Source organism: Spea bombifrons, chromosome 11, assembly GCF_027358695.1.
Source record: "Spea bombifrons isolate aSpeBom1 chromosome 11, aSpeBom1.2.pri, whole genome shotgun sequence".
NCBI lineage: Eukaryota > Metazoa > Chordata > Amphibia > Anura > Pelobatidae > Spea > Spea bombifrons.
Window position 1 is genome coordinate 13,963,604 of NC_071097.1, and position 21,907 is coordinate 13,985,510.

The 21,907-nt window shown below is 39.0% G+C and overlaps 1 protein-coding gene across 1 annotated transcript in view; it reads right to left on the reverse strand.

Moving 5' to 3' along the window:
* Positions 1-21,587, reverse strand: part of SLC29A3 (solute carrier family 29 member 3) — a 37,323-nt gene extending 15,736 nt beyond the window's left edge. Inside the window, exons 1-4 of the mRNA XM_053450657.1 lie at positions 21,491-21,587; positions 19,074-19,357; positions 8,585-8,667; positions 4,339-4,565 (exon numbers count right to left, since the gene is read on the reverse strand). Coding sequence (XP_053306632.1) covers positions 4,339-4,565; positions 8,585-8,667; positions 19,074-19,357; position 21,491 — 595 coding nt within the window. The 5' untranslated portion in view covers positions 21,492-21,587. The remainder of the gene's footprint in view (positions 1-4,338; positions 4,566-8,584; positions 8,668-19,073; positions 19,358-21,490) is intronic.
* Positions 21,588-21,907: the final 320 nt, after the last annotated feature.

Genomic DNA, 21,907 nt, shown 5'->3' on the forward strand with positions numbered 1-21,907 from the left:
ACAGCTGCAGCACAGCCAGTTTTCACCGAAACCTGTTTAGAGATGTTCTCACAATAGAAGACTTTGCCAATCTAATGTAAATTAATACTCTCCATTGTGACAGTTCTTCACGTGAGACAGATGGTTACTGATCAATGGTTCTACAGCAAATCTGTTAAAGGGACACTACAGTGTCACAGTGGAGGGCTGGCAGCCTAAGGCCTGGGGGGGGCAAGTCTAGTCAAGTGGCCCTTTGTGTCACCGAATCAGCCCACCATCTATGCCCATCTTTTCCTGATTTTCTAATGGATATTGATGTAATGTGATAGGATTGGGAGTTCATCAGTACTCAAAAAAAAAAAAAGTCATCATACACGGGATGCCTGAAACCACAATTAAGTGCCACTAATCCTTTTCAATAAAATATGCATATTGAAATAGAGTAAATAACACAAAACCTTTACCTTTCCTCTCACTGATTTCTGGGCCTAGAAAGTTTTGTCCTCTGAAGTGACTACACATTTTGGAGAGAGTTTTTTTCTCTAGATAAATTGTTCAATTTATTCTTACAGTAAGTAAAGTGCCAGGAAACAGGTGACCAAATACACACCAGGACAGGCTCTGCCACACCAACACCCAAACACACACACCAGGACAGGCTCTGCCACACCAACACCCAAACACACACAACAGGGCAGGCTCTCCCACGCCTACACCCAAACACACACACCAGCACAGGCTCTGCCACACTGACACCCAAACACACCCACCAGGACAGGCTCTGCCACACCAACAGCCAAACACACACCAGGACAACCTCAGCCACACTGACACCCAAACACACACACACCAGGAAAGCCTCAGCCACACCGACACCCAAACACACACACACCAGGACAGGCTCTGCCACACCAACACCCAAACACACACACCAGGACAGGCTCTGCCACACCAACACCCAAACACACACAACAGGGCAGGCTCTCCCACGCCTACACCCAAACACACACACCAGCACAGGCTCTGCCACACCGACACCCAAACTCACCCAACAGGGCAGGCTCTGCCACACCAACAGCCAAACACACACCAGGACAACCTCAGCCACACTGACACCCAAACACACACACACCAGGAAAGCCTCAGCCACACCGACACCCAAACACACACACACCAGGACAGGCTCTGCCACACCAACACTTAAACACACACACCAGGACAGCCTCTGCAAAACAGACACACCTGCATCAGTATGGCTTAAGCTATACAAAGCATTAAAAATGCTTTCCACACTGGTTTGTTGTTTGTGTGTGTGTGTCCCCTTGTGTATTGATGCCCCAGCCAGGCCTCCCCTATCACATGTATTATGATACATATTATTATGATACAAATTATTATGTGAATATGATGGTTGGAGTTTGCCTTTCATACTTTGCTGTGGTTTTGAGACATTATCAATTTCAGCAAAGCCTGATTGCTAGACTAGATGCAGGCTACTGACAAATGTATCAGAGGAATCAATCAAGAGGAACATAATGAATGCTTCAAAGTCTAAAGGTTCTACCAGCCATCCCAGATTTCCTTAGGGTTTATCTTCTGTTGCTAGAGCATCCAGATGATTTACAAGGAGGGGCTGGTTAAGAAATAAATGGGTAGGAGGACAGCTCTGGAAATCCCTGAATTGGCCAAGCTTATAACAAAGTTTATTATAAGTCTGCAGGTAATTTTGGGGTGTTTGCTCCTCCCTCCTCATATATCTGCATATTTAGGTTTGAACTTAAATCAGTGTCTTTATGTGTAAGGTTTAGTCAAATACAGAAGTGAGTGTATATATTATTACTTACAAAAAACTAAACATGCCTCAAATTCCTGAGCCTCACGATCACCTCCATTAAGCTGTTTAAATGCATGTGAAAATATGTACATTTTATTTAATAAAGTACCGTATTTGCTCAATTATAAGATGACCCTCATTATAAGATGACCCTAAAAAATGTTAATATTCATTTGGGGGGAATATAAGACTACCCTATAGGAAAAAAGTTTTACTAGTAAATATTAATTCACATGTAAACTATTTTTTCATATTTAATAAAAACTATGATTGAGAAACATTTTTTGTTTTTTATTTCATGTTATTTGTCACTCTGCCCCCAGTTATGCACATCTGCCACACAGCTTGCTACTCTGCCCCCAGACTCCTTATACCTCACTACCTCCCTGATATGTCACTCTGCCTCCCAGATATGCCTTTTAACCCCCTATTTTCCACTCTGCCCCACAGATATCCTTTATACGCCCCTATTTGCAACTCTGCCCCCCCAGATAACCCTTTTAACCCCTATATGCCACTCTGCCTCCAGAAAACCGTTATACCCCATGCCACTCTTAACCTCCCCGACGAACCAGTGCATCCCTAGACTTGCCCCCCCCCTGTGCTACAGACTCCCTGCTGTCTAGTGGGTCAGAAATTCAGCAGGAGCGGGATTAAGAAAACAGTCTGGCACAGGGCTCTATATTGATGCTGTCAGACCCCATCCAGGCTGCGGAGCTGCACGTCTTTAGTTTCCCTAGTCCTTGCTACAGTTTCCCTAGTCCTTGCTACAGCTTCCCTAGTCCTTGCTACAGTTCTCACTTTGCAGTAATCCATTCTTGGATTTCCCTATTCTCTGTCCTGTACCTCTGATTCCTTGATTCCAGTCTTGCTCTTTGCTTCAGATCTGTTTCCTTTATAAAGTGTGCCCCATCCGTGTGTTCTGTTTGTCTCAGTCAGCAGTCTAAAGATACGTCTCTCTGATATGTGTTTAGATTCAATGTTTAGTTTGTTTAGTACTTTTGTAGGCATGGTTTAGCGTTAGGACCCACCGATTATTGGAGTACTTTGGCGTAGTGGTGGGTTAAGCATACTATGGCCATATGATGTGATGGAATCTCCAGTTGTTATCACATAGTCCTAGGTTAGTCTTGTGTTTATGTGTGTCAGTCTTTTATGTGCCCTTGCCCTCTCTTCCTGGTATCATCTGAGTATCTCAGTTCCTCTCTCCTCTCCCCATGTGCCAGTTAAGATATCCTATCCTTGCTTAAAGGAAAAATGTCAGAGGATTTCGGCTCTTCACTCCATCCCCTGTGTTCCTTGCCTTGTTCCCTGTCCTCTGTTGTGTCCTTTACATGTATGTCTTGTCTGGCTATGTTTCTTTCTCTGCCCCCCTTGCTCGCTCTGTTTCTCCTGTACTCTGCTTAGCTTCCCTACTCCCAGCCTGCAGCATCCTGTACATTCCTCTGTAGAACTATGTCTCATACCTGCTCCAGGGTGCCTGCAGGATATAACTTTGTTTTGAACTGGACAACATCCTCTGATATGTCAGGGCGCTGGTACGTGGCTGCACAACCTTAGGTGCTCAACACCCTGGAGAGTGCAGTCACACTGCACCAGGCCCTGTCCAACTCCACTACTGCGCAATAACTCCTGAACACCATCTTTGGGCACTCTGGATCATGGTAGCTGTCTGACCACGGACCGGGTCCTTACAGATGCACACATTTCCAAACAAAAATATATATTCCTTCTATTCAAAAGCCTTATGTTTGCAGCTAAACCATTCTCCTTTTCTTGCATTATTAGCTAAGACCGTTTAAGAGTAGCCATTACTAAAAGATGGGACAATCCCTGTGCACCCATTGCAGCTGAGGAAGTGCAAACGAAATGTTTTTTTGGCGCAAGCCTGGCCAGGCACAGTCATTACCAGTGGTAACTGTTTTTCTTTTAGATATATATATAGAATATTTATTTTTATTTTATTTTTTGGTTCTCACTGTATATTCATTGTTTTAACCCCTAGTGAGGCAGGCTGAACATCACTCCACTGCTCTTGTTTTATTTATATATTTGTACCCAATAATTGAGGTCTTTTATAGATGTATTTTGTCTCTGTATTTCTTTTATTTAATGTATTGTATATTTTTTTGTCTTTTGTATTAAACATATTGTTTTTACATTTATCAAAGTGCTGTCTCTTGTTTTCAGTTTGTGTGCATCTCTGAGTTAACTGTGTAAACGCGTGTGTGTAATACCTAGAAAAACTGTCAAAGAGCAGCCACTAGTAAAGTAAGTGAATAGTGTTCAATTGCTCCTGAAATTGCAAAGAAATATTGAGTAGTTTTATCCATTTACATACACAAATATGTAATTGTATTGCAACTGTAGGGTGCACTTTTGCCAAAATCCATCAGTAGAGGAAACCTGTGTAGCAATTCTATGTAATATCAATACAAGATATATAATACAAGATATTGTAATACAGTAAACCAACAGCGAAAGTGCATGTAAAATACTGTACTTAAAATACTGAATGCAGTTACCTGATATTAAAGACTGAGAGTGTTTCATTGGGAAGCACCCTGTGATGCCAAACACACTGGCAGTGAGTATGTTTGCCGCTCCAGACAGAATAGCTATAGACACCAAAGTTATAGTGAAGAATTCCTGTGTCCAGGAGGATGTGTCGACTTTCACCAGCATCGTGATCAGTATGAAAATAAGCAGCATCACTACTAATGAGGACAGTACCCGGACTTTTGAGGAAACCCTGAAAGACAGGGACGAAAAATGTGAAGTGGTAATTAGCACCAGGGCTGGATAAATCTCATGGGCAAAGTTGCCTTGACTCCACTTCTTCACTGAAACTTTGAGTGGTCAAAGATGCAAAGATTAAAAAGATAAACACAGGTGTTCAAGAATATATTTAAAACATATCTGTCACTTTTCCACATCCTACAATTTATAGTTCTAGGCACTAAATTAAAATATGTAAAGGTTTCATATTAATATATGCAATATACATGCATTACAAACCGATGTTATATATATCATGGAGGCAGTCAACTTAACTTCCTGTTGTCAGGATAGCCATCATTATTCTTCCCCATACACCGTATTTGCTCGATTATAAGACAAGGTTTTTTCAGAGCAAATTAAGTGCTCTGAAAAATAACCATTGTATTATATTCAAGGTCGTCTTCTAATCAGACCTCAAATAGAGGTCTTACTACAAGACTAAGATCCAGATCCCCCCACAGCGCTGCAGGGGACCGGATCCTCCTCTTCAGCAGCCGGTGTAGGTCTGTGCGATGCGTGCAGACAACCTCCGCTGCTGCCAGCACTTCCTCTGGGGCTTCTATGACGGAGCGCCTGCATCACATGACCTTCCAGTACTCATTCATAGAAGTCCCGACCGAAATGCCGTCAACAGCAGCGGAGGTTGTCTGCGCACATCGCGCAGACCTCCACTGGCTGCCCCACTAGACACCAAGGAATCTGAAGCACAGGGAGAAGTCTAGGGATGCACTGGTAAGTCAGGGAAGAGTAAGAGTGGCATATGGGGAGGGGGTATAAGGGCTTCCTGGAGGCAGAGTGGGGGATTAAAAGGAATATCAGGGAGGCAGAGTGGCATATAGGGGGTAAAAGGAATATCAGGGAGGCAGAGTGGCATATAGGGGGTATAAGGCATATCAGGGGTGGCAAAGTGGCATATAGGCGGTATAAGTCATATCTGGGGGGCAGGTTGGCAAAAGGAAATAAAAACAAAAAAATGCATTTTTCTCAATCATAGTTTTTATTAAATATGAAAAAATAGTTTACATGTCAATTCTTCTTATAGGGTAGTCTTATATTCAGGCTTTCTTCTTTTCCTAAATGAATATTTACATTTTGGGGGCTTGTCTTATAATCAGGGTCGCAAATACGGTAGTCCTTCTTTTGTTAATTTTTTTTTCCTTTGGTAAAAAGTGATGGCTCTGGCCGCATTAGTAAGGGTATGCTAAGCTCAGCGTCCCTAAAGCAAATATTTGAAAAATAAAAACTACAAGTTTTAGCTACCAGTATTTTTAATAAATTAATGTATTCATGCCAAAAGCTGAGAAAGTGATCAGATGTAAACAGCCCACACTAAAAGCAATATTATTATTGTTATTTATAGTAATTTAATATTACTCCTTGACGTTAAGCCATACTATTGCACTTAAATACATGGTTCATATGAAAACTAGGATATAATAGTACATCTGCAAGGATTTTGTATAAACTGGGGGATTGTTTAGATGAAACATAGGATAGACAGATTAGGCTTTTAATGACATGGCTGGCTCCATAATTGCAGATTAAGTGTAAATATGCTCAGTGAGCACAAGTTACACTTCAAACACTACCAGAAACATTGATTCGTGCAAGAGAGACCCTGATGGCTGATCATATTTACTATGAACAGTAATGTATGCCTATAATTCCCTTATTTTTAATCACTGTCTTTAAAGTAAGAAGAAGGATGTTCTCTTCTTTTTTGAGACATTATTATACTGAGCCCAGTCACTACAACATCACCAGGGTATCTTCTAATTACAACAGAGATCAATAGTGAACAAAAAGTTGTAAAAGTAAAAAAATAAATCTAAAACAGTGAACAAAATTGAAATGTTTCAAATCATCTTGTGCACGTCCCACCAGAAATATAACATTGTCGAAAACCTTTCCCAAATGCATTAAAAAAAGCTTTTTTTGATACCATAGTTAGATGATTAGCTGAAAATTTAGGATGAGAAATTTAGTAAAAACTAGCAAAAATAAGAAAAAAAACCCTATTTTTTTATATATTTTTCCTCTGAATCCTCACAAAGGTAAAGTGATGGAAAATACCCTCCAAGTTTATCAATTTAGGTGTCCTGATTTCAGAAATACATAATTTATATAGATTTTCCATACTTTCCCAGCACTTATAGGGAACATACTATAAGGTGTACATTATTCGTAGAATTTTTATGCTTATGATGTTGTATTATGGCAATGGGATGTAAGGGGTTTTTTTTTAAATCATTTTTTGTATTTTATTTATTCATTTATTTATTTTATTTTTTTTTAAATGCAGTGCAGTATGGTAAGAGCATGTTGTTAATGCCAGTGATGTCACAATGACATCACTTAGCTTACTTTATTGTTTTTTTTAAAAAAATATTATTATTGTATTATTTTTTTTTCTTTTTTCTTCATCTCAGCATGGGAGACGATTGAGAAACATGGTTTCTTACTCTCCTCCCTGCACCGATCACACTGTGATCCCCACAGACTTGCATAGAGATCAGTGTCTGTGATCTGTGCCTCATCGGAGCAATCGGATATCCCAGCAGGGTCTGGACAGACCCTGCAGGGGATATCCTGTCCTCCGATGACCTTCCAGGTGACGTCAGCAGTGACCATTATCCCTCCTCCATCAAACTCTACAGTAGGCACCATGCATTTCGGTAGGTAGCATTATCCTGGCATTTACCAAACCCATATCCGCCCATCAGACTTCCAGTGGCGGTGTGCTTTAGACTACTCAAGCTGATGCTTGGGATTGCGTATAATAATGATCTTTGTCTTGTGTGCTGCTGCTTGACTACGGAAACCCATTTCATGAAGTTCACAACACACAGTGTTTGTGCTGATGTTGCTTCCAGAGGCAGTTTGGAACTCTGTAGAGAGTGATGTTACAGAGCACTCAGCAGTCCCACTTTGGTTAAAGGGTCTTATGTTTAGGATCTAAAATAGCTGTATAAAGAATAGGTTAATATAGTGACAACCCCCATACATATTAGATGATCATCTAGCCTGTGAAAAGGTTAAATAACATAAAATTGTACCGGAGTGGTCTATTTGTCAATGTGTGTTAAGGAACACATTTTTATACTGTCGGTTTAATATAAAACAATTAAAACAGCAAGTAAAAGTTGTTTTTTATTGGTTTATTTTCTGGGTGAGAAAAATACTTGGCCTCTAACACAAACTGCTGCTTCCCAAAGACTTCATTATTCACAATTTACAGCTCTTCCCCTCTAACCTGCGTAATAAATAATCTATTTTCAGCCTAACAGGTTGTATACCAATGACAGAATGCTAATAACCTCAACTCAGGGGATGCAGATACCAGTGTGACTACGTTCCCATGCCTCCCATCAGTGGGAGATAATTAGCTGTCTGTCCTGGAGGAAAAGAAACCGACCCTGCACAGTCTCTTATCAGACACTGCCAGGGAAGATGGCATAGGGCGGCCTAAATGGTATGCTAGGAACATTAACCCTGTAAATAAATAAAGATAAAAACATATGCAGTGTATCATTTTGTGATAAGCATCTGGCTTATTTAGCCTCCTCCTTGGACTTGGCTGAAAATACATCATTAGGTGAGAATTCTTCTTCTTCTATACACTAAGGTTGGCAGAGATTGAGAAATAAATACATCGTAATCACAGTGAAGATGGTGATTTGAAACTGCAAGTCTCTTGCCAATGTCTCTTCAGCAAATACATATATTTAAATGAATACATATACATCACCACTACTGAGATGAGGCAGATGATTTACATTTAGGTAAATATATGACTAATGGGTAGTAATGCATTTATTCATAGTAATCTATCAATCTAAAACTTTGATTAACCTTAAACATATAGAGTGGATAGCATAATCATACGGATTACTCTATAAATACCCTCTGCATATTTCTTTCCTGTTGCCATACATTATTACATTCTTAACCAAACATAACAGAACTTTTTAAAACTAATGTACATTTTACCTGTTGACGAGAAAGAAATTCAGTACAAGACATGGTACCGCTGGTACTGCTGAGGCAATGGAAAAATAACTTTCAAAGTAGTCCTAAAAAAGATGATATAATAAAATACTAAGATTTAGCAGGAAATATGTCATCAAAATTGGAATAAAACATAATACATGATATCACGAGAGGACAGAGTAGAAAAATGCTAAATTTAATACCCACCACCTTGTCTCTCTCCTGCTGTGTCCAATGTGTAGTAGACATTTTGCAGAAACTTAGTACCGAGAGGTCCAACAGAAGATGAAATGGAACCATAGAAGGTGAAAATCCTACAGATGGCACTAAGTATCTTGTCGATTGGTACAACTATATTTTATATAATTTAAACTGATGCCTTTTATTATGACACTACTCTAAAGATAAAGGAAGTGACCATGTAGCAAAAAATATAGCTAAAGTATAGCAGGAATGTTGTTTTATTTTTTTCTACTGACTAAAATAGTAAAGCTTATCTGACCACTGTGTGAAACCGACTGTAGGTTGCTCATGCTGGGCTGGTTTCAAACGAACTATGATAAATAATTTGCTTCACCAGTAAAGCATAAGGAGAGCAATCGTAGGAAGGTGGCTTATAATCACTTTTTACCTATTTCTAAAAAGTTACAGTGTCCACTATGTAGGAGGTGAGAGTAGGTTCTCACCCTATTGAGAGTGTGCCTTGACGTGGCGGGTGAGCTTAATTATGCTTTGGCCAATTCATATAACCAAAACCTCTCATTTATATTATGTTTATATATTTGGTGCCAACTTTATTAGGGTAAGAAGCGCAGACAGTTTTTGTTTTTTGTATACATTGTACAGCCAATACACTGTTTTTGCAGCATGCTTACACCTGTTTGGTAGGCCTCGTATTATACATTTGTATTATTTGAGCCTGTGACTAGCTTAGCGCACCGACATTTTTTCTTTTCCCTGTTTGCACATATTTGAGGTTGTTGGCTCCTCATTAGTCTGGTTGCAGCTTGCTGTCCAGGGGTCAATAGGGAGGAGGTTTAATTGCACATCCCCCAACACATTAATAATGTTTTGGTAGCAGTATAAACTGCTTTGTGTGTCCACTACGTAGGAGGTGAGAGTAGGTTCTCACCCTATTGAGAGTGTGCCTTAACGTGGCGGGTGAGCTTAATTATGCTTTGGCCAATTCATATAACCAAAACCTCTAATTTATATTATGTTTATATATTTGTTGCCAACTTTATTAGGGTAAGAAGCGCAGACAGTTTTTGTTTTTTGTTTACAGGGAACACTATTTAAGGTCGTGTAGCTTAATGCTGGCTAAATGTTTTGAATCTCATTAAAAAAAAAAAAAAAAACACTTATACTTATAAATGCTTATACAGACAATATATAAATATACCTTTCTGCTTTCAAACAGAGACTTGGTTTACTGAATTATTATGAGCACCAAGAACTGAGCATCCTGGGAACTGTAGTTGTCAAGACTTGTAGTTCTAAAACTTAGCCATTAGTGGTATGGGCTGATGCCAACACTCAACACACAGCACAGGTCCATCCTGGTATATCCTGTTTGCTATGCGTACGTCCGGGACAAATGTATTATTATTAGATTTCTATCTGTGTATCTAACCAGCTAAGCTAGTCATACGAGCAAGAGGGACAGAGCACCTTAAGGGAAATTTCCAAGTACAAAGATATTAACCATAAATAAAATGCTACATTTGGTAATTTTTTTTTAGATAAGGGTGCTGTTTTAGAGCACAAAATTACAAAAGGTTAATTACCAAACTCAGATTTAAATTTGATTTAATTACCAAAATCAGATTTAAACTCAGATTTAATTGTTAAAAATAATAGTGTTCAGGCCAATGTTGAAGTTGTTACCTAGAAACATTAGCTTGCTGCTTCTCTGGAGAAAAAAAAAATTGCTTGCTCTATCCAGAATCATTATTCAATACAGTTCACGTCTTCTCATTGAATTCTAAGTGGGTCTATCCTCTGTGCATTACAACAGAACGTAGAGGGAGGCCACGCCCCCTGCTGAAGTCTGTGAGCGGCATCGAGAGAGCTGCAGTGCAGGTAAGGGGGTGGGAAGGGTGTTTGAATGAGTATGCATGATTGAGGGAATGAATCTGTGAATGAATGAGTATATGAATGAATGAGTGTGTGTGTGTGATAGCATGGATGTGTAAGTGCTGGAACCCAGGCATGATAGGACTGTGATTGCTGTTAGCAATCACACTCCTATCATGCCAAGTCAGCCAGTACATGCTGAAACCTGGCTAGCTGCCCCCCTTGTGTATTGATGCTGCCAGCAGTATGGGGTCTGCACATCACTTACAGCCACCCTGTACCAGCATGTACTGGCTGACTTGGCATGATAGGAGTGTGATTGCTAACAGCAATCACAGTCCCATCATGCCTAGGTTCCAGCATTTACTGGTTGCCTGGGTATAAAAGGAGTGTGATTGCTGTTAGCAATGACACTCCTATCATGCCAATCATATTGTTGTATTTTTTTGTCCAATTGTGGTGTGTTAATTACTTTTAACAAAAGTGTGGTTAACACACCAAAATTGGACAAAAAAATACAATAACTATTAATTTATATATGATTGTTGACAGCAATCACACTCCTATCATGCCCAGCCAACCAGTACATGCCTGAGATTGCTGTTAACAATCATAATTATATATATATATATATATATATCAACATTGTTATTAAATTTGTTGTACAATTTTGGTGTGTAACTTACTTTTATTAAAAGTGTGGGATTTTTTATTATTTTTAAAGGTGGGGGGTCGTTTTTGGTTTCGGCTAAGTGAACCCTGAATTTTCAGTTTTGGTACAGAATTTTCATTTTGGTGTATCCCTAGGATAAATAGAACTATTTCATTTTTACTTGTAGTCAGAAAACTTTCTAGGCCCAGAAATCAGTGAGAGGAAAAGTAAAGGTTTAGTGTCATTTACTTTATTTTAATCTGCATATCTCATTAAAGCCCATATTTTCTCACAGTGAAAAATGAGTGCGGGCCCTCGCACATATACAATTCTGATGAAGTGGCCCACTGCAGAAAAAACTTGGGCACCCCTGGTCTATACACTAAACCCTAAACTAGTTGATCTGAGACGACACCTGACATTGATTAAAATGTAGCTGTTTCAACAAGCCGCTTACATAACCTTTTTTAAACATGGCTTTTAAATTAATTTAATAATAAATTGCATTTTATAAAACACTACATGTTTTTCTATCATCCCATCAAGCAATGTGCTCCACACGAGTTATGCGCATAGTGCAAATCTTCATTGACTAGAAGTTTTTTTGTGGGGTGATGTATTGAAGTCAGTTGGGATTAACACTGTGATACCAGGAGGTATTTGATTATTTGCTTCATTTAAAAAGTACATTAAAGAACTGAAATATCCCTATAACTTGGTCACTCATCAGTGTTCATTCAACGCAACAGTTGGACTCTCCAAAGTAAATCAGTAATAATCTCACCAGTATGGACACTGCTGAGTTAAATTGAACTTTACAGCCACCGCGTTCAAAGGTGTGTTTCTAACAAAAGGAGTTGATTGGGACAACAGAGTGTTTATTCAACACTTTAAATTAGAAATTTACCAGTCTGCCACAGCTTAGTTGATTTTTTCTGATTTCAGACATGCCCCCCCCCCCGAGATTTAACTACAAAGCCAGGCCTTTGGTGTAGAAGAAACCTATATGAAGAAACTCATGTAATATGATTATGTAGTATGCCAGGATGAACATGGAGTAAATCACAAATACTGAATTGTAAAACCTTACTTTGCATATTATATAATAGAATATATGATGCAAGTATTACAGATTTTAGCTCAAGTGTTGACTGTTATTCAAATCTATAAAAATGAAACCTGATTCTTCATAGCATCTGTAACAAAAATGAGTCTGATGCTGGGTTAAGTCATAGAAACACTTAAAACCCTTTCACAGTTAAAAAAAAGTTTAGAACTACGCCAGAAAAGTCATCAATCGGGAAATATGCTAAATTACAGGTGTGTGTATATAATACAGGCTTACGTCAACTTACCAATAACAAAAAGTCTAAATTATACATGCATCTTACATAGAACTGCAACATTTTAATGGCAAAACTGAGCCTTCTGGATATACCGTTTATAAATATGAATGTTACATATTTACCATTTTGAAAATATAGCTGCAGCGTGGGGTTGTAAAGTGCAACTTTCATGAACTTATAAATCTACCCTTAAAAACAGCAGAAATATTTCTCAAACTATACATTTTTGGACAGTTTTCTAACAAACACATATGCTATCTATGTATCTGTGATGGATCATAAACTTGTCTATAGTAAATCTATCAAAAAAAGTTGAATAATCTTAGTTCCATTTAGAAATAGCCTTAAGTGGTGTAGTAGAACTGTTTAACTTCTAGATCTACATAACACAGTGTAGTATAACTACTGTAATGGTAGAATTACGATTAAACTCAATTTCCAAGTCTTCTCACTCTAGCCTTCAACAATAACCTCCATTAACCTTACTTATGCTGCAGACCAAAAGAGAATTCTCTTAAGCATAAATCAATTATACATGGTTGGCACTGAAATAGTTAATGTGAACTTGCTGCTTAATTCAACAGCTCTTATAAATCACTTTCCATACTGTAATTGGGTATTTGAACCTATTTCCCTAATGATAATCATTAAGTCAGAAGACATATAATCAGTCTTGGAAATATTGGGTATATTTAATAACTTTGTGTTTACATTTTTGGATAGAATGTTTCATGTACCGCTGCCGACAAAAAATGCATGTACTTTAAAATACTTCAGAGCTACACATTAGGGTCCCCAACAAGATTTGCATCTGTTTTGGCTGTTGTAAGAAGCCAACAGTTAGCAGGAAAGCACTCCCACTACAATCAGTAGAGGCGCATATCTATACAACATACTACCGGGCAGTATTAGATGGTGGTCTTTAAAATGTAAACATTGCTCTTCGGATAAAAGAGGTCTTAAGGGCTAAACTCACTCAAGGTGGTAATGTCTTGGCGATGTAAGATGTAATGTATTCTGAACAGAACCTTTTACATGTATTACAGTCCATTTACTACATAGTAATTAATAAATACATGCATTTTTCTACTGGAATGTAATTGCGTCCATGCCTGTATCTGTAAGACTTAATATCATACTTAAATATGTGGCCTGTACATATGCCAAAATGTATGTATGTGTTTTGACCACCAATATAAGAATTTAACTTGCCCTTATGGCTGTCCTACTTCAGTAGAGGCAAAGGACTAATTTTCCCGAACTCCAATTATAAATTAGTGTGTGTATGTTTTCATGCTTTTGTCCTTTTAAAGGAACATGTAAAACATAGTTTAAAAAAAATGTGTACATATTCTGAAAATGCTGTGAATGTGAACTCTTACCACTGAGACATCTACTGAGATCAGCAAATAAGGCTTTCTTAACCAAGTCATGTGAGAGCTATAGACTACATCATCAGCAAATACAACTCTTACATCACAACCCTGGATTTGCTGAATCGGACAGATGCACAGAATGAGTTCAAATTAGGCCACCTGTGCTTGAGGGATCAACTTTCTTTTATTATTAAATTGTAAAAAAATGAGGGTGGATAGATAAGGCAAAACTAAGATTTTAATATAGAGAATCCATATAAATGGCAATTACAGGATGTCCCAAATTAGAGAGCTGTGCCGTTAAAATGTAGGAATTTCATATTGTAAAACATATTTTCTTTAATTTTGTAATACAGTTAAAATTATATTTTTAGGAACCAAAATGGTGGCCCTAGCCATAGAACTTACAGGATGGGACTTCATTTCAATGAAGGAGAAATGTTAGAAAAATTGGTCATAATCTAAAAGTATAAGTTCAGGGGCTTAGATGTTATTAAAATATGTTTTACTAGAAGATAAGTGGAACAACCTCTTAACAGAAGTGGTGGCGGATAATGTAGCAAGGGGATTTAAACATCCATGGGATAGACATTAAGCTATCCTGAATTTAAGATAAGGTCTGAGTCGCTACATCAGGAAAAATGGACAGACTAGATTGACTGAATGGTTCTTATCTTCCGTTCAGTTATGCTTCTAAATTACAAAGTATTAAAATGTTACTGAAATCTAGGGCTGCAACAACTAATCGATAAAATCGATGATAATCGATAATGAAATTCGTTGGCAACGAATTTCATTATCGATTAGTTGAATCGATTTTTATCGATTATAAAATGAGGGTTTTTTTCAGAGCAAATGCTCTGAAAAATACCCCTCGTGTTATAATCCATTTAGTGTGACTCACAGAAGTCACAGCAGCAGTTGCTACTTACAGTTCCTCCCTGCAGTCACTGCCGATTGGCCCGCCCACTTCATTTTTCCAGTCCCTCCCTGCAATCGCTGCTGGAGAAAGAAAGGGGCGGGGCCAATCGGCAGTGTCTGCAGGGAGGGACAGGGAGGAAGAAAGGGGCGGAGCCAAACGGACAATTGGCTCCGCCCATTTCCTTAGCGTCACCATGGCTGTGACACTCATCTAACTGTGAGTATAAAATTAATATTTGGGCTGCTGAAAGTTAGGGGAGGTGGGGGTTAATTTAAGGGCAGTTATAGTTAATGGGGTGTTTAGGGTTAACTTAGGGGCAGTTATAGTTAATGGGGTGTTTAGGGTTAACTTAGGGGCAGTTATAGTTAATGGGGTGTTTAGGGTTAACTTAGGGGCAGGTATAGTTAATGGGGTGTTTAGGGTTATCTTAGAGGCAGTTATAGTTAATGGGGTGTTTAGGGTTAACTTAGGGGCAGTTATTGTTAATGGGGTGTTTAGGGTTAACTTAGGGGCAGTTATTGTTAATGGGGTGTTAAGGGTTAACTTAGGGGCAGTTATAGTTAATGGGGTGTTTAGGGTTAATTTAGGGGCAGTGGTGATTGATGGGGTGTTTAGGGTTAATTTAGGGGCAGTTGTGGTTGATGGGGTCTTCGGGGGTTAATTTAGGGGCAGTTGTGGTTAATGGGGTCTTCTCTTCAGGATTAATTTAATGCTGAGGACTGAGGGTTAATTTAATTAATTTAATAAGGTTAATTTAAGGTGCAGTTAGAGGTAAAGGGGGGCAAACCGAGGGGAATCTAAATCCTGGGGGCAGTGAAGATTAATCCTGTATTTATTTATAAAAGTATTGCGTCTGTGAACGAGTCTCCAAATCCTATGAGGGCACTATGGCATATCAGGGGGGTATACGGCATACCTGAGGAGGATGGAGTGACATATCTGGGGGTATAAGGCATATAGGGTATATAAGGTGTGTGGCATGTCTGGGAGGGCAGTGTGGCATGTCGGGGAGGGCAGTGTGGCAAGCCTGGGCTCAAATATGCATAACTGGGGGGCAGGTTGTGGAAATAAAAACAAGAAAAAAAATGTATTCTGCCGTTTGTTTTTAACATCCTATGTTACTTTATTAAATAATTTAAAATAAATGAAAAATTATTTTTTTTTATCTGATTAATCGAAAAAATAATCGGCCAACTAATCGATTATGAAAATAATCGTTAGTTGCAGCCCTACTGAAATCAGAAATGCGTAGAATAGTTGTACAGACTACTATAGCTAGTGCAAACATTTCATGTTCAGCTTACAATTTCCCTACAAAAAAAGCCACCCCAGAGTTAAAGGAATCATTGCCTACCGTTACCAGAAAAATGAAATATCAAATTACTTTCTGCTCATAAAAAACACAAAACTATAGAAAAAGAAAAAAAAACCATTCACAGTACAAAGTACCTCTTAAAGTACAATTATTTGCTATGAAAAGTGTATAGAGTTTGTATGTTGCTCATCCACAAGCAGAGTACTTAACTACGTACTTAACAACGTGCTTCAGTAAAACCATTTCATCTCACCTTATTTAATCTACATTGTAAAGGATCGACCAAAATTGCTCTGCCCAAGAAGGGTTTAAAAGGCCTTGTAATAATGTGTAAATTTCATCATGTCCCCTATTTACTACAGTACTTCTACTGTTAGATAAAAAAAGAAACTACAAATAGAGATACAGAATACGAAAAGAACAGATACAAAAACACACAATGAAAGACAAAGCATGCAACACCAAGCTCTTTTGAAATAGCACAAAGAAAAGAACAATGTTAAGGACTGTAAATGCAGGGGTCGGCCAAGAAAAATGCATTCCCTTCAAATCGGAAGATGTCCAGCAGCGCCATCACAGTGGCAAAAAACAGTGGGACACTGGTACATCCATCTACCGGTCTATCATCTGGTCAGAAGTGGTCTTCATGGAAAACCTACCACCAAGAAGCCATAGCATTGTGGAAATAAAGCCAAGTCAACTATTTATGAAAACACAGGAACTGGAGTGCAGAAAGAAAATGGCAGCTGGTGTTCTGGACTGATGAGGGAAAATGCGAAATATTTGGCTGTAGCAGAGGGCAGTGTGTTCACCGAAGGGCTTGGGAGCTGTACAAGGATGTGTATTTGCAGGTAACAGTGAAGCGTGGTGGAGGTTTCTTGCAAGTTTAGGGCTGCATTTCTGCAAATAGAATTGGGGATCTGGTCACAACTAAGGGTCTCCTCAATTAGGGAGGCATCCAATTGGCCCCAAATTGATTCTGCAACATGACAATGACCCCAAACATACAGCCAAAGTCATTAAGAACTGTTTTAAGCATAAAGAAGAACAAGGAGGCCTGGCAGTGATGGAATGGCCCCCACAGAACTCTGATCTCAACATCATCGATGTCTGTCTAGGATAACATGAAGAGAGAAGCAACTGAGGCTGCCTCAATCCACAGAAGTGTGGATAGTTTTGCAAGATGTCTTGTATAACCTAAACGTCACGTTCCTTAACCCTTAATAGGGGTTATTACTCGTAGTTTATTGTGGGACAATGGCTATTTTAACATTTTTTGGTGTTGCTGTTTAGCTGTGATTTTCTTCTTTCTCATTTCGTGCTCCCACACATATTATATATTGTTTTTTTCAGGACAAACAGGGCTTTCTTTAGATACCATTAATTTTATCATGTCATCTAATTTACTATATAAAAAATGATAAAATATGGGGTTTTTGTTAAAAAATTACTTTTTCTCACTTTTTAAAACAAAAAACTTTTACTCATCTGCAAAAACGAATGAAAAAACCTGCTAAATATAAAGATTCTACTATTTGTCCTGAGTTTAGAAATACCTAATGTTTTTATGTTTTTTTGCTTTTTTCTGCGCGTTATAGGGCAATAAGTACAGGTAGCGTTTTGTTATTTCAAAACCTTTTTTTCCAAATCTGGTAATTCTTCCCCCTATGTGCCATTTTGGGTATCTTTGAAGCCAGCCAATGCAATTTACCCCATCAAGTCATATATTTTTAAAAACTAGACACCCCAAGGTATTTGAAATGCTGGTATTTTAACCCTTTCCATGCACTTATTTACCACCAGCCTTTGTGAAACTTTATGGTAGTACATTTTTTTTGTATTTTTTTCACACGTTGTACTTCAGGTATAAATTTATCGCTCCTGCTATATGTCCGTGTCAAACAACACCCCAATATGTGCTCAGTAACATCTCCTGAGCGGAGTGATACCATGCATGCATGGGTTTGTAGGGTTATTTGGGAGGTAAAAGGCCGCCTTTGTGAGGTGTGTATTTTTATGCCATTTAGACATCTGATCCTACTGCCCCAATGTGCCATATTTGGGACATCTTTGAACCCGGCCTCTTCAATTTATCCCATCCACTCATGCATTTTTTAATACGAGACACCCTATGGGCATTTGTAATGCCAATATTTTAACTCTTTCCATGCTGGAATTTTTGTAAATATAAAGAAATTTAGGACTTGCTTATTAATAAAATGTTTTTTTGGGGTTTTTTTTGGATTTTTACGTTACCATATTTGTATTTTTTAAAAACATTTATGAACGGCAACGTCATTTACAGGATGGCACTTTTGGTTGCTCCTCGGAGCAATCACAAGGCTATCGGGGTAGGGGGGTAGTGTTACTGACATGCCTCAATATCGAGGCATGTCAGCAACACCGTTTAAGCTTAGTGCGGCGGCGGCCATTTTTCTTCCGGGGAGGGCTTTCCTTCCCGGATCCACGGTCAGCCTCACTTGTGAGGCTTCCATGGATGCTGCAAAGCCGCCGATCGCGGCGAAAACGCAGCTATTTAACGGCAGCCTGTACATGTACGGGCATTGTCGTTATCTCGTTGCACGGCAACCCCGTACATGTACATCGATTGTCGTTAAGGGGTTAAAAAACTGTGTGTAAGTTTGATCACACCAAATATTGATTTAGATTTTTCTTCTGTTCAATCACTGTGGATTTTGTTAAATGATAAAAAAAAATCATTAATATGTCCAGTTTTTATAGTTATACCATGTTTGCACAATACTGCATATATTTGTGATGGTATACTTTTTTCATACTCACACTTAAGTCAGAGGCTCCATCTTGTTCTATTATCGGTGTGTCTGAACAGTTCCTAAACTTGTATATCCAATAGTGTTTTGCAGTGCAAATAAAGTTCCAAGGAAGTGCAGAACCCACCCCCAACATAAAGAATATAATATATGTGCAGTTATAATGGTCCACAGGCTTATGAACATAATACCGGTTTATCCTTTTCTCCCCCAACAGAGACTCCTGATCATCTGCGTTAATTGCTTCCGGGGGTACAAACGCAGAGACTGCATTATATAAGGAGTCCTCTGACACTGTAAAAAGACAGAGAAGGGAGCCAAATTATTTAAAATAAATGATCAATATTTATTATAAAAGAAACTCAGACAAGAACACATAGGAATGAAGTAAATAAAAGTCAATTTTCCGTTAATGTCCTTTGAAGTCACAACAACAGACTATGCACATAAGCACCGTGTAGCCCATGCTAGTCCCGGGGTTAACTAACAAGAACTCACTCAGCAACTTACAGCTATCCACAGGTGTTCTTCTCAGCTTCTCTAAAGCAGTAGACCCTACGAGGCAGGCCCAGGGTTCCTATCTCAGGTTAATTCAAGAGGGTTCATTTATTGTTTTGTGTATTTGTTTATGTGGACCATCCTTACGAGTTGTCGAAAACACTTTTGTAGTCCATCTGAGTCACAGAACCTTGAGAGCCAAACCCTGGCCATGGGCTACCAGCTGAAATTGTGACACAAACATATGTAGAGTAGCTTAAGGTGACAGTATAGACGAGTCACATGCGTAAGCGTATAGAAATGTCTCACCGCCTACACAGCAGTCTGGAATCTGGATTATATGGGAGTCGCCTCACTAAACAACAGATTTTTTAGGACTACTTAAAGTGACGGTTGGCACCAATAAGAGTAAATAACACAATGAGCTTAAATAAATAAATGGAAACTGTTTGTTTATCAATGTTATAGTTTATGTTTAATACAATACTATTTACTTTTGTTGAGTCCCAGGTCCCAGAAATCAGGGACACCAATCTGTGCTCATCATTTGTTACAGCATGGTTTTGTTGTACAGTTGGCCAGATGAAAGAAGAGACCTCTGAGACGTCATTCCATCTGAAGAAGAGACCTCTTAGGTCCCAGAAGCTAATGTAACTCAACATCTTTTCTTTTGTTGGTCCAATAAAATGGTTCAACTTCAACTAAAGTTAATCCAGATCTAGCCGTGTCAATAGACCCTGCAGCACTGAGGAACCCCAACAAAGTCATGATCCTCCAGACACTGAAAATATTTTGTGACACCACAGCAAGTAATATAATAATAAATAACATGTTTCTAAATGAAGATATACAGTATCTATATAAAATAATAAGGTACATTGCAGCAGTGCTGATTACCTTCAGCTATTTGCTGTACCAACCTCCAAATTGTTCTAGATGTTATGTTTCGACGGTCACGATTATATATATATAGCTAAGGCTTTGTAAATAATTTAACAGCATTACTAACAGGTGGCATGTCTTGGCCAGCTCTGCATCGTGTGGCAATAAAAGCCACTGACTGGCAATATTACATTCTCCAGAGGCCGGAACAACTGCTGCTTTTACCATAGTCATTATCATGAGTGACCGGGCAATGTTACCGTCACTAAAGACATGACCCGCTATAAATAGTATTTCGTCATGAATATAATGAAAACCATCTCCTGCGTGTTTGCCTTGAATCTAGATTCTATTAAATTTCCATTCACAAATGAAGGCACAAAGGGGTTTATTCACTAAACTGAGAGTTCTGACGTAGCTCATTAGGACGGTCCAACCCCAGCAAGCTGCTTGGCTGGTCCTGTACGAAATAGTTATATTATACATTTTACAGGGCCATTGCAGCCCTTCTAGCTGGTTTTACCCCTTCATACGAATAGTTAAAACCCCAACTCTCTATTTAGTGAATAAACCTCAAAAATATATCACTCAAAGCCATCTACAATTGCTGGAACTTGGCCTGCAACAGAAAAGAGCTGCATCAAGGCATGCCAGGGTTTACACATCTTTGTTAGCATTGTGTAGCACACAGAGGCAGTAACCGCCACGAGTCATGGGAGTTGTAGTCTACACCGACTGCAGTGACAAAGGGGATAAAAAAAAAAGCTCAAACTGCCTGACTGGCTGAGCGTGATGGTAGTTGTATCAGGAACCAGCAACAGGGGCAGATAATGCGTATGCTTGATGGTCACTGATGATCTGGTTTCAGGAACGAAATCTGCGTAACAGAAAATACAGCAGGAAAAGTGTATCTACGCATTTAGTCTTTCAATCACCACACAGAGCGGCCGTGCGCAGTTACCATGGAAACCCCGGACCTCAGCTCTATGCCAGTGCAGCCGAGACACGGCACGTTTCGTGAACAATGCTAAACCCCCTGTCACTTACTTTTTAATGAGATACATAAATCTTGGGAGCAGCAGGGCTGTTGTTGTTGTTGTCAATGCACCGGTATTCACAGCCTCCTTCTTCCTGGTTTGCAGCCGGAGAGGAGGGATCACTAGGAGGGGAAAATCTCTAACCACCACCCCTGGGACGACCCGAGCCCTAGGCTTGGCCCACAGTCCTGCCCATGTTACCCGAGTACGAAAACATTGCTGCTGCCGGGTATTTCCTGTTTATTAAATGTAATAATGAACGGATCACAACTGTGATACTTACAGCTACCGATCTATGGCATCAAAGCAATTCTGGTGCACAATGGTAAAAGGCGTGCAATCACCATAGCAACCGATGAACTCTGTAGAAATTGCAGTGTCTATATTACAATGAATTATAAATGTTGCCAGCACAATTGTGAAAGTA